Here is a 17,021-nt window from a genome sequence, read left to right on the forward strand (position 1 = left end):
CATCACACACGAAATCACAAGCGTAGACGGCCGCAAGTAGTAGTACACTTCCGAGACAGCATAAATATTTATGCATGGTTGACTGAGTCACTTTGTGTTTAGTGTGTCTCTTACAAATGATTATTGACATCAAATGCATGCTGATAATAATTGAATTCCAGTTACAAAACAAAACATAAAAAGTCAGTTTTACTTCATGTATCTGAAATTAATAGGAAAACAGTATGATATTATACTTGGCAGTCCAAAGATGTTTGTTCTTGACTCCAGAAGGTCAGAGCAGGTCATCTGTATTTGAAAGCAAGTAAAAGTAAAGTCTCCATCCTTATGTTATGGCCGATTCATACCGTTTGTTGTCAACTACCCCTGAGACAGAAACGGATACAGGTGGAGGGTATTACCTCATGCAATCATAACCGTTTCAATATCTCTCAACAACGTCACTTTGTGTTCTACACACATTCTCCACATGCCTCTCAGTCTCAACGGGCAAATGTTCAGATTTCACCCTGAGGAAATCCTTCAGTCCAATCTGGAACATTTTCAGTGTGAGATGTCTTCTCGGGGTGGAGATGTTAATAATGCAGCTCTATCTGAAATATCTGCATGGGTTGTTTTCTTTATCTGGTCTGGTTGAAGTTAATGATCAACTTTCAGTGAGACTAACTGTGGTTTGTAGAGGGAAAGCAGATTGAGAGATATGGGACAGAGAGTTGGAGAGGCAAAGCAAAACTGAAAGGTGATATAATCAGATCCTGTGATTATGATGCTGTGTTGACCAGAATAAGCTGTATCCATGTGGGTTGTGGGTAAGTAGGAAAGCAGAGAGTATGGTGTTATTTTGACTATTTTATATAATTTAGTAAGTGAAAAATGTTAAAAAAGATGAGATTAACCGATTCCAGCTTCCTAAATGTAAGGATCTGCTTTTAAATAGAACATCTTTGGGGTTTATACTCGTGGCTGGACAAAACTACACATCATCCATGGGCTCTGAGAAATTGTGATGCGCAATTTTCCCCCTTTTCAGATATTTTACAGACCAAACAATTATTCTATATAAGAAAAAAATACAACAGATTAATTCATAATAATTATTATAATATTATAATTATAATGTTAATCCAAAGGGTCATCTGCGTCTGTATTGTCAACAGTGTGTATTTATGTGTTTATATGTGTGGAAATGTGCATGCAAAGGAGCGTCTATTGCATTCATGCTTACCTGCATGTGTGCGCAGCTGGAATGAATTACAATGGAGGACAGCATTCGGTGTGTGGTGGGGTGAGGAAATGACCCCGCAGAGTTTCGACTGCGATGGGAGGAGAGGGAGTCCCCCAGGTATGCAGGCCACCAACGCATACAAACACATTCCTGTTGCCACAGCAACTTTCAATCTAAACTTTTGGAGGAGAGAGACAAAAGGCATTCCTTGATTCCTCCCTCTTCTCTCTGTTTCTGTCTTTCTGTTTTGATGCTCAGACCGGGTCTTCCCTGTTGGCACCGACCCACACAGAAACCATTTGGGATTCCGAAGGCACACCAAGAAGAACAGTTTCTAGCATAACGTCACACCTCGGAGATGTCATTTCCTAAACTGACACTTTGAAACTTGGCATTTACACAATAGATAGTTTAAGAATAAAAGGTTGTTCCATTTGTGATGCAATATGTCCCAAGCTCTACATGAAGCTCTGCTTTTCAAATCAATGGATATAAAGTGGACATTGCTAAAAAAAAAATCTTTAGCTCTCCAGCTATTTTTTTTGCGCACATTGTGTTTTCAGGATGTCTTGTAGTTTGAGATTTGTATTATTGAGATTTAGCAGTTTGACATTTTGTATGTGTTATGTTTTATGTCATGTTTATATAATGAGGCTGTGGACAAATTTCATTGAAGACAATAAAGTTTTTGTTGTATCGTATCATTTTGTACTGTATTTTATGCTATATGATGCAAACCACCAAATTCACCATCCATCATGTGTAACCGCTCATTGCTTTCCAACCATTCATACCTATGGGCAATTTAGAGTCACCAATTAACCACATTAACCTAACTCCACATTTTTTGCACACAGAGCCTGAGTCTGCCAGGTTCAAACCTAGAACCCTCTTGCTGTGAGACAACAGTGATAACTAGGGATGTCCAGATCCGATCACGTGATCGGAAATCGGGCCCGATCACGTGGTTTCAGACTCGATCGGAATCGGACGTTACCTCCCGATCAGGACTCGGATATGTATATATATTCTCATTATTTTTTAACACATCTATAGTTATGCGGTGGCACAGAGTTAGACCCTTTTGACTCCACACAGAAACAGCAACGCATGCGGCATGACATCACTTTGTTGCAGAGACGCTATTGGTTAAATGCCGGCAAAGTAGAACACGGAAGCAGCTTGAAGCGGAAAGCGCGAGTATGTCTGCGGTCTGGAGGTATTATAAAGTTGAATTATTATAGAAGTATCGGATCGGGACTCGGTATCGGTAGATACTCAAAATCAAATGACTCGGACTCGGACTCGAGGGCAAAAAAACCTGATCGGGACATCCCTAGTGATAACCACTTCTCCCCCAAACCACCACTAATTCACTCAAATAGAAATTCAAACTCACACTGTAAATTACTTACCACTTTCAATTAAAGCATCCTTTATAAATTGTAACTAATAGCCTATATCAGTTAAGCTACTCCAGCATGACACATGCTTTGTCTTTATAGCTTTTTAGTTTATCAGAAAGACAGCTCCAAAGGACCCTGCTGGAAAAAAAGGACCCCTATGAGAGTATCAAATATTGTATTATGAATATTTATGCATTCATGTAAAAGTAGCTTTTTACTCTTGTGGCTGGTCCAGGTGGAGCTAAATATAGTTATTTCAGCTATATTAGACAGTGGTAGGCTACCCCATAAGCATGGTATAAAACCCGTTACACATTTTCTAGTTGTTTCTAAGTGTCATAAATCATAAGTGTCAGAAATCATTATCACAACTGAGTAAATGTCATCTGTATGTCTATTGAATATATGCAACTTTATATACTGAGGTGTAGATGATGCAGCATGTGCTGAAGACATGGATCCGTGAATGTGTCCTGGTCATGTGTCAATCTGACAGAAAGATAGACAGACAGACAGACTGATAGACAGACAGACAGAAAACTGACCCCATTGTTGGAGAAGCATCCGAACGAATCACACGTGACAAGTAGCCCAGCTGGTGAAACCGGCGCCAGGCCAAACCGCTTCCCCTCACTCAATGTGAATTTACAACAGCAAAAATTGCACATCTAGTGCAGTAATGTTATTTCAGGAGACTCCTGACGTCTTCCTGTCCCCGCTGGTAATGTCAGCACAGGGTCTCATTTAAACCATGTAGCCTAACCCTGCTGCTCACTAGCCTACAATCTGTTTTGGTCGGTGTCTATTAATACCTTTAATTGAATAAGCATCTCATTATTCCTTTGCATTCCTTTGCATTCCTTTGCATGACAACGTACAAGCCATTGTGGCCTAAAATACTGGGCGTCCAAAATTGGAACATAATTTGGCTCCCAGACTTGGGTTGGGTTCAGGTGATAACAAAGGGTTATTTATCTTAATGTGTCACTGAAGAGGCGCACGCTCCCATGGGGTATGTTGCCACGCAACCACAAGCCCCGCCTACCATCGCAGTGGCTTCACCTGAGCGGTAGCACACGTGACATACCCTGGGAGTTCATCCAATCAGGAGTGAGGACAGGTGCTCCGAGATGAGAGTTTCGGAGGCGGAAACCTGCTGGTTCAGTAGAAGAAAGGTCGCTCCATATAAATGTGTCAACTCATTTGTACTATTCCCATGAATTGCAGAAGAATAGTAGAGATATTTGACGAGAGCAACAGGAGAAAAATCAAACTGTCTGGAGGTGAGAGATGTAAGGCAGCAGGACACCTGGCTCGTGCGTAAAATGGATACTGCTGCGACCCCTTGAAGGACTGCCGTCACAGTTGTGCTCCATCACTGCAGAAGAAGACACTTACCTGTCCTGTGGATTTATACTTCGGAACAATCTAAAGTGTTACATTTACACTTCGGGTTGTTTTAAGTGTCAACACACTACGCTACACTACACTACGACTGTAGCTCAGGTAAGTGTCCATGAGAGAGTTTTTTGCGCATTGTTCACCTGTGAATCACGGCTTGTGTTTGCTCTTATGTTTTCACGACTCATTAAACCAGTTTTACAGAAAATGTAAACATGGTTACACTGGTTATTCTTAGGATTAGTTGGGGAGAAGTTGTCTCACCAGTGGAAAATGATGTACAAGAGAGGTGAAATTAAATCACATTCAAATTTAGAGAGGGCAAATCATGATATCCTAACAGAAAATAGGATTTGTGATGATTATGAGGGTGAGGATAAAGATGTAGAGCATGATGATTATTAGGACAATAATTTGTCAGAGTAAAATTTTATAAAACCAATGACAGGACAGTTTTACAAATATAGTTTTAAAAAGGACAATTTGATGTTTTACTAGAAATTAGAGTAAGGTAAATCAGGAACCAGATCAGAGCATGGTGATGATGAAATGACATGTATAATACTGATGCAGAGGGGAAGATCTCAACTACAGTTGAATTACTGATGGTATCTGTTTCCTGTTCCAGGTCCCTCCCTCCAGTCAAAGATGACAGAGAGGGTCCCATGGTGGAAGGCATTCCTGCCAAAAAAGAAGAGTGGAGGCCCTAAGGACACCAGTGCACCCCACACCCTTGACCCGGACTTTGATCCTTTTGCACAACAGACTGAGAAGCAAAAAGACCCCGCAGCCTCCAAGACCAGCGGCGACCAGTCCCTTTCTCAACAAGAGTCCAACAAGAGCTCCAGCCTCACCAGTGATGACACCTACGACGACTCCCGCCTGGAGTCGGTCTTCAACGAGCAGACGTGCCGCAGGAACATGAAGGTGTCACGCTCAGGTCGATTTAAAGAGAAGCGGAGAGTGCGCTCGAGCCTTCCTCTACAGGAGAAAGAGACTTAGAATGAGGACATGTGGTGACGGAGAGGAGGAGGAGGAGGAGGTGGAGGTGATCCAAGACTGTTGCTTTAGAAAAAAAAGATGCTTGAAGAAAAGGAGAGGGTGTTGAGTACATGAAGATGCTTCATTCTCTTGAGGCATACCAAGAGGTCCGTTGTATGTAAGTTGCCATGGTGATGATGAAGATGAGACGATGATGGAGCATTTAACTTTTAACTTTTAATGAGTTTATGAGGTATATGACATATTGGAAATGTGGACATTTTTGTTGATGGACTTGTGCCAGAAGGCCACAGGAACAATGGTCATTGACTTGAAATGGATTATATCTGTTGTTCATGTTGATTATTGAACCATTTCACCAACAGTATCCCATAATCAAAGCCCATAAGAAGAGATACAGTACTATTGCTGTAAGTACTTAAGAGACCAATATGTAGTGTGTATGTGTCCCACAGTGTCTCTGGTTCTGTCACGGACAGTGCCATCATTGGAAAACTCCAAAAATAATAATAATAATAATAATAAATTGAATTTTTGTATAGTGCTTTTCATGGACTCAAAGTCGCTTTAATACCTACAACCTGACCTAAAAATGACCTACAACCTTTTAAGAAAGCACAATCCTTGAATCCAATTTTCTGTCAATACTCAAGATTAGGTGTGATATAAGCTCCCAGAAAATATTGTTCATAAGATGTCTACATTATTTCCGTCATAAGAATAATATATGTTTGATAATGAAGGATAGTAGTATAAGTATAATGCTCCTTTTACTAATGCTTTTACAAAACACATGTTGATTCTAAAGGGTTAGAAGGATGTTTATGAAGGTGTAAAATTATTTCATTATAATGTGTGAAAAAAGAAATCAGTTAGTGGAAGAAATTAAGGAATGCTTGTGAGCAGCTTTTAGACAAGACGCACAACACTTGCCAGCAAAACTGCATAAAATACTTTAAATGAAGGCCGAAACCCAGCATGCTTTATGACATAATGGGTCCTATTGAAGTAAGAAAGTAATGTCGTGACTCGCGATATTTAGCTGAATGATATATGGCAATGTAGCTAAGGAAGCATGATCCAGATGTAGTTTGCTTTGCAGGACTACTGTATTTTGGACCACCTGTGAACTCCTAAATGAAGGCAAAATATGAGAAATAAATCTAATAACTGCTGATAACAAGTGATTGTATGAGTGTGTGTATGTGCATTATTACCCTATTCGATCACAGTCTAATGGCTTGAACTGGACAGTGTAAGGTTTTGTGTTATCTCTTTTGAGAAATGTATCTCAAAACAGATGCTGATAAAGAAGAAAAACATTTTACAGTTCAACAATTCCACAAAGTCACATAAATACATAAGAAAATGTGCACTTCCAAACATCAGCTAAAAGTGCAAAAGACTCCACGTACGCATATCACTCGTCTTGTCAGCCGGCCTTGTGCCTCATCATCACTTTACTGGAGGAGGCAAGGAGCGCGGCTGAAACATTGTCTGAAAAGGCAATTACAAGGAATTAGTGGCATTTATACGTAGCGTGTATGTCAAACTCTGGCTTAATACTGTCTTGTCACTTAAAGGGAGGAGCACGCCTGTGTCACAGCATTCCTCTGTCACTGTTGACGTTTGAGGTGTGTGTGTGTGTGTGTGTGTGTGTGTGTGTGTGTACAGTAGCCTATCTGCAGCATTCATGTTTATGTAACATCAATTATGGCTACAAAATCACTTTATGACTTTCATATGTAATGCATTAATATCATCTAGTTATCTCACATTAGCTCAAGAGTGAAGCAGTAATCTGCAGTAAGTGAAGCATGTTATTTAATACAGACCATAGACATATATAATACAGTCTATGATACCAACACATTTGATTAAGGATGACTTGCAATGTCATATTTTCAACACGAGGGGGCGAAAATGTGCAATCATGCAGCCGAAAATAGAGTTGAATAGAACAAAAATATTGAAAAACAATACATCGAGTAATCTTGTTACAGAAAAGTCACGGGTGCAGACTTCTTCTCCTCTCAGTCCGAAGTTCCCATGCATAGCTAGCCTACACAATCTTTATTTATGTATTATTATTTTATTTATATATATATATATATATATATATATATATATATATATATATATATATATATATATATATATATATATATATATATATATATATATATCAAGGTGAGGGAAAGTCTGTTGGCAACTTCAGCATGAATTGAGTCGATGACACCGAGCCAAGTGTCCGCCTCTCTCTCTTTCTCTCTCTCTTTCTCTCTCTCTCTCTCTCTCTCTCTCTCTCTCTCTCTCTCCCCCCCCATTGGTCCCGTGTTGAGCGTGGGGCGGTGAGGTGTGGCCTCCTGCACTGCGCTCACAAGGGAATAAACAGCCATAGCCAGAAAGAGACCATTGTTTACGACTACTATCGCATCGTTTGACACCAATGTGAAGTCAACATGAAATGTTTGTGCAACTTTTTGCAACGTTTCTTCAAGGTGTAGTTATTGGCAGCCCAAACGCCGGATACATGGTGTCCTCATTCGACTATAAATAACGCTATTGGGAGCGCACTATGAGGTCAGTGTGCTGTGGTCCATCTCACTGAAACTTTCTCTGCAAACAGGTGGACTTGGGATATTTCGCAAAGGTGAGACTATGCTTCTGTCTATTATTAATGCACACCACTTGTATGTGACAGGTGGTTATTCTTATTCCTATAAAACTGCCTGATGATCATCAGGGTGAAACAAGAACTGTGTGCAGCAAGATTAGCTGTGTTCGTTCAAGCACCTTGTCTTTTCTGTTTTAGTGGTGTGGAGTTATTCAAGGTACATTTTTGTTTCCAGCAGTCAACTTTAAATTAAATACTTCCTCATTGTTTAGTGCCCAGAGACCCACTGCTGTATGTGTTTAAAAAAATCCACCATTTATTTTTCTTTAAAATATGTTTTCTTTTTGCTTTCCCTTCTCACATTTAATGGAGACAAAATATAGCAATGAACATTAACTATTGCTTTCACACCAAAAAAGGTTTTAAATGTTATATGAATGGGTGCTTTATTTCGGTTTGCATTATAATGAACAAAGCATGACAATTTGTGTGAATCATTGATGAAAACATTATTATACACGTTTACACCAATCAATATCACACGGTATAACAAATATGTTATATGGGGTATACATGAATAAAAAATACATATTATTTTGTTAGCCAAAAACTCATTCACAGACAAAAGAAGTACAGTATGTTATAGTGTTGTTGCTTATGTTTCAGTTCACTGAACTCCCTGTATTATTATTATAAAACTCCAATAATATAAATAAAATTTAGTTTTTAGTATTTGGGTGGGGTAGTGCAGCATAAAAAAGTACTGTCAACAGCAATTCCAGACATAGAGCACATGAAATTCCATTGTATTTAACCATGAACTGTGGAGACAGGTCTGGCTGTGCGAGTCTTGGGTCTCTGAGACCCCAAAGAGAACATTATAGCTGCATCCTCCCTTCCTCTCGCTGATTCATACAATAAAGATTCAGTGCTAGGCCTATGTCATATCCTCAAGTAAGTTAGGACAGCCTCGTCTGGGGCTCCATGGTCTCAATTGTTTTGCCTGTCTTTCACAAGTTTAGAAATCCCTTGTTTAGGCTGCAGCAGCTGCCACTTCCAGCTGCTTGTGTGTGCACCATCAGATCTTCTTTGCTTCAGGAAGAACAAGAAGTACTACAGGTCAAAGAAAAACAGCTGGTGTGAGAGGTGCATTTCCACTCAGTATCCCACCTGTTCCTCTTGAGCTCAGCTAACCAGTGTCTAGCTTTGTCCCTTTTAAAGACCTACACTGGCAGTGTCACAGAGGCTGCTTGACACAGATATGGAGATAGAAATAGTAACGACAGGACAGTCTGCCAGTTGCAATGGCGGAAGGCATGACTTGTACACACACGCACATGCACGCACACACACACACACACACACACACACACACACACACACACACACACACACACACACACACACACACACACACACAGACGGACAAAGAGAAGAGGACAGATACATAAGAGATTAAGAGATTCAACAAATACAGGTTCTGTTCTGTCTTTTATTAAATTGCTCAGGAGGAGCATGTGCAAATTCCCCAGAGAATCAAATGTGCACAAAGCTCTGGCTGTTTTCAGTCTTTCACAGCCATGCAAGACAGCTCGTCCAGAATACATGATGTCAAGACAGTTGTGTGGAGGTCTCAGTGACTGTCGCTGTGGATCATTTACTAGCTGATTTGCCAACAACACTTGGAGATTGAAACACGGTGACATAATCCTGCATGAGCTGTTCCTGGAAAGTTGCTGTTTGGCCACCGGTGCTTATCACTTTGATTACTGAACCAGTTGCTCTTGATGACAGAACCACAAGACATCCTGTTACATGTTCAGTATAATCTGGAGGAAAAAAAGCATGCAGAAGCATTTTCCTGTGGAGTTTCCTGAATGTGTTTTACAGCAGTGAAGGCCTTTGGTTACTAAGCGACTGAAGGGTAGGGGTCCATTACTTTTCACACAACACTCTCCATTGTTCCTCTCCCAAGTACCGCCACAGGGCATTGTGGAAAGAAGAGTAGGACAGGGTCGGGTGGGGGGGATGTGTCAGATTTCTCTAGAGAGGATGGAGCACTAGCTGTTTCCTGTTTTGCGACGTACGCTGGTGAAAGCTCTTCCTGTTCAGGGAGGAGGCTAAGAGGTCATCAAGTGTCCCCCTTTACATAGTAGCAGCTTCTGACATGGAGGACAAAAAGTCCTGTAGAAGGTGGTCAGTGGCTACAGGGCACGAATAGCATGGCAACTGTGTTACAAAGTGTGCATTGTCTTGTGCAGGTATCTGAGGCATCAGCATGCCAGTCCCCCCTCCTCCCCCTCCGCCTCCTCTGGCTCCCCCTCCACCACCACCACCACCACCACCGCCCAACGCTGCCCTGCCAAAGGTAAGACTAAGTCTTTCTCTAGTCTATATCCACCACGTTCCACTTCCGGGATTGTTCCGTTGCTGACTGGAAATTCCGCCGGATTTCACCCTTGTCAGCCAGATGTCCATTACCTTCCGCTTTCTTTGTGTTGGAATTTTAAACTCCGGTCGATTTATGAGGACTGAGTGTTCCTGTTGCACGACTCAAACAACTTTTGAACGTACACGTGTTCCACCATAACAAGTTCCTTCCCGAGGCTCCCATGACGGTTGTGATTGGTTTAAAGAAATGCCAATAAACCAGAGCACGTTTCTCTCCCATCTCTCCCAAGGTCTGGCAATGTGAGACTAGTCTTTCTCTAACTCTCTCTCATGCAATTGTAAACACTCCCTCGTGTCCTTCTCACTGACCATCAATCCTCACCTGGAGGTTATTTGCATTATTGATTGAGGTAATGCACACACACACACACACACACACACACACACACACACACACACACACACACACACACACACACACACACACAGGCGGGAAGACAGCGGGCTCTCAGTAGCAGAAGAGTGTTATGTTTCCACACCAGGCGCTCAGTGTCCTCATGTTAAATGAGTCGCCGCTGCCAGCAAACAAGGCCACACTGCAGAGTGACATTAATAAACTGAAGTCACGGTGTTTCTCATCTCTCTATTGCATAACATAGCTAAAGACGATCCTCTCCCCTCCTGTTTCTCTTCTTCTTCCCTCACGTTTAATGAGTTCCTCTTCTTCCTCCCTTAACCCTTTGCTGAATGCTTTTACTGCACCTTCATCCTTTCTTTCGTTTGGTATCTGTTTGTCAAAAAGAGCTGAGGTGAAGTTGAGGAGATGGCGATACAGAAGTTCCATACATTTGTTCTCACCCACCGTAATGTAAATAGATCACATCAAATAAAACCTAAAAATCTTTATCCTTCATGTTTTAACCTGTTGATATTTTTTTTAAATTCAATGTTAATAACGAAGAAAGAAGTTAAGAAATTAAATGAAAAATAAATTCCCAGAGGTCAAGGTGATGTCTTCAAATATTTTGCTTTTTCCGATCACCACTCCAAAACCCCAAAATATTCAATTTACAACAATACAAAACAGAAAAGCACCAAATGGAGCCTCTTTATGCCATAATTTATTAATTAATTCAAAATAGTCTGTTCTTCACTTGGTGTCCTGAAGTGTACCATAAGACAGAACACATATAGGGCAAAACACTGGTCACTGTTACATAAAAGCTCTTTTTTGTCTGTGTGTGTGTGTGTGTGTGTGTGTGTGTGTGTGTGTGTGTGTGTGTGTGTGTGTGTGTGTGTGTGTGTGTGTGTGTGTGTGTGTGACAGTGTCCAGCAGAGCCTCCTAAGTTCAAGTCTGGTGGAGGAGGTGGTGGAAGGAATGCCCTGTTGGCCGACATCCAGAAAGGAGCCAGACTCAAGAAAGTCACACAGGTCAATGACCGCAGCGCTCCTGCCGTCGATAGTAAGATCACAATCCTTACTGTGCTACTAATGTGCACACAGACATGCAGAGTCTGTGTTAAGACACTAAATGATATTCACTCTGGTGTCACCGACTATGTCAAGTAATTCTCACAGTGGAGCTTAGAGGAAGGGGGTTTAAGGGTGTGTTTTTTTTGGGGATTAGATAGTGTGATGTACAGTATAAGGAGAAAAAGAGAGTGGGGGAAAAAATGGTAGTGGAGAAGATAGTATGTGTAGTTCACTGGGAGTATGGTGTTTCTCTTTGACCTATATATGAGCATAGACACACAGAGACACACACACACACACACACACACACACACACACACACACACACACACACACACACACACAGACATACACACCAAGTGGACACTTCAGGAAGGAACGCACATCAGATAATGATGCAGCCAGAATGGGAAACTACTACAGTGGCGAACACAATAGACAAGACATACATTGTATCCACAGTATACTATTTATAAAAATGTCTATGTATGTTATCATGTTTTTAGTACAGTATTTTCGAGTCTGTGTGCATTTGACTGTATGTTTCGTCTGCATGGTTGCAAGACACATTTCTCTAAACTTTTAGCTGCAAAAGACAATAAATGTAACATTAAAACAGAGTAATTGGTAAAACGTTCAGACAGAAACATGCACTTTATACATGTTTGCCATTCTGATAAATAGAGTTTTCCTGTCCAACCAGAAAGCTATTTCATTGACAGGGACAAAAACACAACCTCCCTTTGAAATAAAAAACTCAGAAAATATTGCATAGTTGAAATATGGATGTCAGTATATCATATAATATTTTAACGATACATTCATTCAGTTAGTCGAGGAATTAGCTTAACTACATGTGGCCATTGGCTAGTAAGTAGTACCTAACAGCAGCTTTGTTTGTTACATGTATGGAGCCAGGACAGTTGAAACAGACCACTCTGTTTTGGGAAGGGTGTGTAGTTAGCCCTCAGGAGATGGGAGGTGCAAAAAGTTACTGTTTACTCATGTACTCATGAACTATTGCGTCTTTATGTTGTCTTACCAGAAAATTTCCACAACTATTAAACCTACTGAGAAAAGACAATGTTAAACAATAACCTTATGTGTGACTGCATGTATGTATTTGTTAATGAACATGTGATAAATATATAATGATTAAAAACACCAAATGGGCACTGGTGTCATTGGTATTAATCATTTTTAATGTATGTGTACATGTCTTGTTACCCAGAGCCCAAGGCTAGCACTGGAGATGTATCCAGCAGTGTTGGTGCTTCTCAGGGCTCATCAGGAGGGATGGCACCCATTGTACCCTCTTTGGGTGGGCTCTTTGCTGGAGGGTTCCCCACTCTCAGGCCTACAGGACAAAGAGACTTAGCAGGCAAGACTTCAGGTTAGTGCCAAGGGTCTTGCTCTGACTAAATCTATATATTATTATATATATATATTAACCATCCAAATGACTCCTCTTGTGTGTGTTTGTTGAAGTGTCCCGATCGAGCTCCTCAGTCTCCCTGAAGCCTCTGTGGAACCCCCCCACGCCAGCAGACACCAGCAGCGTGTCTGAGCCTCCCAGGACAGGGGAGCTCCGAGGCTCTGTCCACCGTCCGCCCGCTCCCTCGTCCTCTGCTCCTTCCTCCCCCTCTCACAGCAGCAAGCACCTGCCTTCTTTCCCTGCATCTTCTCCCCCTCCGCATCCACCCACCCCTCCCTCTGCTCCTCCCCCACCTCTCCCATCTCAAGCCTTCCAGGACCGGCCGGCCAACAGGCCTCCTCCGCCTCTCCCCTCCTGTCCCCCTCCTCCACCTCCTCCATCCCAAGTCACCAAGCCCACCTGGCTCCCCATCCAGCACTCCTACCACACCTCCATCTCCCAGCCCTCTACTCCTCCTCCTCCTCCTCCTCCACCTTTCCAACCTCCCTCTGCTGTTCCAGGGGACCGCTCCTCAGGGTGCTTCTACACTCCACCCCCAGTCCACTCTGAACCTTCTAGGTTCCCCATCCTGCGGGACAGCCCACTGGGACCTCCTCCCCCACCTCCTCCTCCCCCCCTCCCAGCTTCTTACACCCCCAGCTGCCCGTCCACCCTCCCCCCTCCACCACCCAAGGTGGCCGCAGTGCCCTCCCCAGCTATGCGCTCTCTGCCTCCCTCGTACCCCTGCAACGCCCCCACCCGACGGCCACCTGCTGTGCCCAGAAGTGCAGGTAGGTGGATGCCAAGAAGAGGAATAGTCGTTTTTTGTTTTTGTTTTGTTTGCTCACCACTGTCTTTTCTGTTGAGCTGTTGTAAGATACAGTAGATAAAAAAATAACCTCCTGTCATATTTGTTTGGAGTGCACTTTCCAAGGCAGTGGTTATACTGTATGAGATGATGTTCACTCATGTTAAAACACAATGTACAGCCATAAGCAATGCTAGTAAGATGGAGCCAATGTACAGTAAGAAACTGATGACGATGATGTAAAGAGGGACAAGAGAATGTATTAGATGTATAATAGAAAGATTGCCCATTTTAAGCCAGTAAATACTACCTAACAGTAGCTTTGTTTGTTACATGTATAGATAGGAAGACACCCTAAAACGGTAGTTCTAAATCTGAAGTGTTTGGGAACCCTACAAGGGTGTCACAAGTTAAATCTAAGGTGTTCCGAGATGATATACAGGACAGGAAGGAAGAATTATTATAGAATACATTTATTTTCTTGACTTTCATCTAATCATTGCTTTGCTTTTGTGAAATGCTGTTTTCTGATAGTTTCATGTCCGTAGAAATGGTTCAAATAAATCAATAGTGAAAAGATGAAAAACAAAACTCTTTGGTGGAACTGTTGTGAGTAGACATTGCAGTGTTTTAACGGGTCACAGATGTCCAAATATATAAATGTACATTTTACAACATATGATTCAACAACATGTTCATAGGGAGGAAATATTTGTAGTAACTGTTAGTTGTGCGGGGTTAGGGTTATTTACATGTGTTGTGTAACTCTTTATTTTCTAAACAGCATTTACAAATCAATGTTTTTTATGGCCTTGCTGTCTCAGTTATCACAAAAGATCATATTGGATTTGGATGTATTTGACATGTTGCCGATTTTATTGCTGATGTCTGACACCCCTCTGACTCCTCTGCTTTTGCCACCCATGGCAACAGGTGTGGCTCGGCTGGCTCCTCCTCCAGCTCCCCCGGCACGATCCCCCTCTACCGAGCTGACCAGCCGCATTCCTCCACCACCGCCACCACCTCCTCTGCCTCCATCAAGTCTCAGGAATGGACACCTGCACAACCTGGGTGAGTGTAGCTTACAATTATATATATCTGACATTTTAGAATATGTTTAAGGCCTTTAGGGGATTTTCATATCCAGAGTGACTTCAAATGAGAGCAATAAAATGTTTCATTGTATTACATTTTAGTTATTTAATTCTTTCAAATAGTTGTCATCTCTTTAGTTATTTCCTACGTCATCCTTAAAAATAAATCAGAACTTTTATGTATTTTCCAAAAATAATAAGCATTTCCTATTGATGATGAGATACATCCCTACATGTGGCCAGTATGGACTGCTGTGTTTAAAGAAACGGTAGGCTAATTATTGCTTGTGGAGTATACTTGTATTTTGTTTTTATGTCTGCTTTTATTGTATGTGCATTTCTATCTTGTTGTAAATTTGGGTATGATAGGAGCACGGTAATTAAATATGATTTTATCAATGAAAACATTTAATTGTCAGAGTGAAAGAACTGTAGAGGAAAGGAGACTCGACAAGGGTTGATTTTGAGAAAAGGACATACGTTTATTTTTGAAGAGGCAGATTGAATAACCTTGTATTTGAAAATGAGGACAAAATGGCAGCCTTTAATTGCATCTTCACTGTATGTATACTACCAGCAGATGATTTTGAATCCAAGTTCCAGTTCCACCCCGTGGAGGACTTCCCCCCTCCCGATGAATTCAAGCCTATCCCTCGGATCTACCCCAGCAAAGAAAACAGAGGTACAACCACAGTACACTCTTTATTTCTCAACTTGTTTACCCATGACTTCAATATCATCTATTGAGTTTTTATTCCTCTTTCTCCTCTTATAGGCAACCCCAAACCACCTGGGATTAGGACACATCTAAGATGAGTCAAGCCCCCCCCCCACACACAAATACACACACACACACACACACACACACACACACACACACACACACACACACACACACACACACACTTACACTTATCAGGCAGTTAGACTCAATTTTCATCCTCCTCATGACAGCTCATGATAATGACATAACTGCCATGGGCTTATTTTGATGCAGGCTGTGTGTGTTGTTTCTGTTGAGTGTATTTTTGTGTGTGTGTGTGTGTGTGTGTGTGTGTGTTAAACAGGGTCCCGCCTTATTCTGACTATGTGACCTGTGACCTATTCCAGTGTGGAATGTTTTGAATGTGTGTGAGGAGGAGGACTCTCCCTATATACAGACTCTACACACACACACAGACACACACACACACACACACACACACACACACACACACACACAGACACACACACACACACACACACACACACACACACACACCCTCCAGGGACAGTGTCTTCCAGCAGCTATATTTAGCACGACTCTTGACAGTTTGTAAGCATTTCAGTTTCTACAGTATATACAGAAAATAATATTTTGATTTTATGTCATGATCTGTCCCTTTATAGAGTAGCACTTTTGAAAGTCTGTATTTAACTCAAAAACATTCTTAAACGCACAGCTCTTTTATAGATACAAACTGTGGTCATCAACAACAACTGTACAAGAAGAAGCTCCTACTACTGTATAAATGTTTGACAAAATGCAGTCCAACAATAACTTAAATGTTCAATGTTCGAGCAGAACAACCCTCTCAAGAAGTCATCCGTTTTGGGGAATTCAATGACCTTTGTAGTCACCGTTAGCAGGGAAACCTCATCTTAAACTCAATGTGAAAAACAATTACAGGTTCATAAATCCTTGTATATACAGTGGTGCTCTCCTGTGTTTATGTTATTGTTTTTATAAGTAACAAATGCATCCATAAAAGTGCAGAACATAATATACTGACATCTTAGAATGATGGGAATGCATCTGTTTTGAGTTACACTGTTATGAATAGATAATGGAAGAGGTTTAGTGTTTCCTTTCTTACTGTATTAACCGATACTAACACGTGAAGACAGTGCCACCTGCTGGTTCAATGTGTAAAGTATTACAAGTTGTGACCACCAAATAAACCACAGTATTTTGTTTAAAAAGTTCACTTTATTGATCACGTTGGTTGTAAGAATACATTAAAACTGTCTTGTCTTGATGAATTTGCATCAAGGAACCCTGAAGCTATGGAAACTGGACAGTCTAGATTCTAGTCGGCACTGTGTGAACGTTTCCTGGTTTAAGATTTGCGTATGCAGTGTCTCAAAACAGCCTCCAGCACATTGTTAAAAAAATAGCAGATAGTTTATCCCACTTCATCCTTTCAGACA

The 17,021-nt window shown here is 41.4% G+C and overlaps 2 protein-coding genes and 1 long non-coding RNA gene across 4 annotated transcripts; all 3 read left to right on the forward strand.

The window, feature by feature from the left end:
• Positions 1 to 1,113: 1,113 nt before the first annotated feature.
• On the forward strand, positions 1,114 to 1,926 carry LOC118493460. The gene is made up of 2 exons (XR_004895430.1): positions 1,114 to 1,342; positions 1,484 to 1,926. It is a non-coding gene; the product is annotated as an uncharacterized LOC118493460 (long non-coding RNA).
• A 1,817-nt stretch (positions 1,927 to 3,743) lies between these two features.
• LOC116067037 (proline-rich protein 15-like protein) lies at positions 3,744 to 5,532 on the forward strand. Its single transcript, XM_031323323.2, has 2 exons — positions 3,744 to 4,137; positions 4,661 to 5,532. Exon 2 carries the CDS (start codon positions 4,681 to 4,683, stop codon positions 5,032 to 5,034), a length of 354 nt encoding a protein of 117 aa, XP_031179183.1. The 5' UTR covers positions 3,744 to 4,137; positions 4,661 to 4,680; the 3' UTR covers positions 5,035 to 5,532.
• Positions 5,533 to 7,374: 1,842 nt separating this feature from the next.
• wipf3 (WAS/WASL interacting protein family member 3) lies at positions 7,375 to 16,022 on the forward strand. 2 transcript variants are annotated; one of them, XM_035993191.1, is made up of 9 exons: positions 7,375 to 7,687; positions 9,913 to 10,019; positions 11,369 to 11,504; positions 12,747 to 12,908; positions 13,004 to 13,720; positions 14,671 to 14,808; positions 15,409 to 15,513; positions 15,607 to 15,672; positions 15,753 to 16,022. In XM_035993191.1, the coding sequence occupies exons 2-8, from the start codon at positions 9,930 to 9,932 to the stop codon at positions 15,645 to 15,647; spliced, it is 1,389 nt and encodes a 462-aa protein (XP_035849084.1). In that variant the 5' UTR covers positions 7,375 to 7,687; positions 9,913 to 9,929; the 3' UTR covers positions 15,648 to 15,672; positions 15,753 to 16,022. The 2 variants fall into 2 exon arrangements, with proteins under 2 accessions (XP_035849084.1, XP_035849085.1); XM_035993192.1 differs by having other exon boundaries at positions 15,412 to 15,513.
• The last annotated feature ends 999 nt before the right edge of the window (positions 16,023 to 17,021 follow it).

The sequence above is a fragment of the Sander lucioperca genome, chromosome 16 (assembly GCF_008315115.2).
Source record: "Sander lucioperca isolate FBNREF2018 chromosome 16, SLUC_FBN_1.2, whole genome shotgun sequence".
In the NCBI taxonomy this organism is placed as follows: domain Eukaryota; kingdom Metazoa; phylum Chordata; class Actinopteri; order Perciformes; family Percidae; genus Sander; species Sander lucioperca.

Coding starts and splice junctions, on each gene's coding strand:
- LOC116067037 (XM_031323323.2), top strand. CDS start 4,681: ATGACAGAGAGGGTCCCATGGTGGAAGGCATTCCTGCCAAAAAAGAAG.
- wipf3 (XM_035993191.1), top strand. CDS start 9,930: ATGCCAGTCCCCCCTCCTCCCCCTCCGCCTCCTCTGGCTCCCCCTCCA. Junction 10,020..11,368: donor CCAACGCTGCCCTGCCAAAG/GTAAGACTAAGT, acceptor TGTGTGTGACAG/TGTCCAGCAGAGCCTCCTAA. Junction 13,721..14,670: donor TGCTGTGCCCAGAAGTGCAG/GTAGGTGGATGC, acceptor CCATGGCAACAG/GTGTGGCTCGGCTGGCTCCT.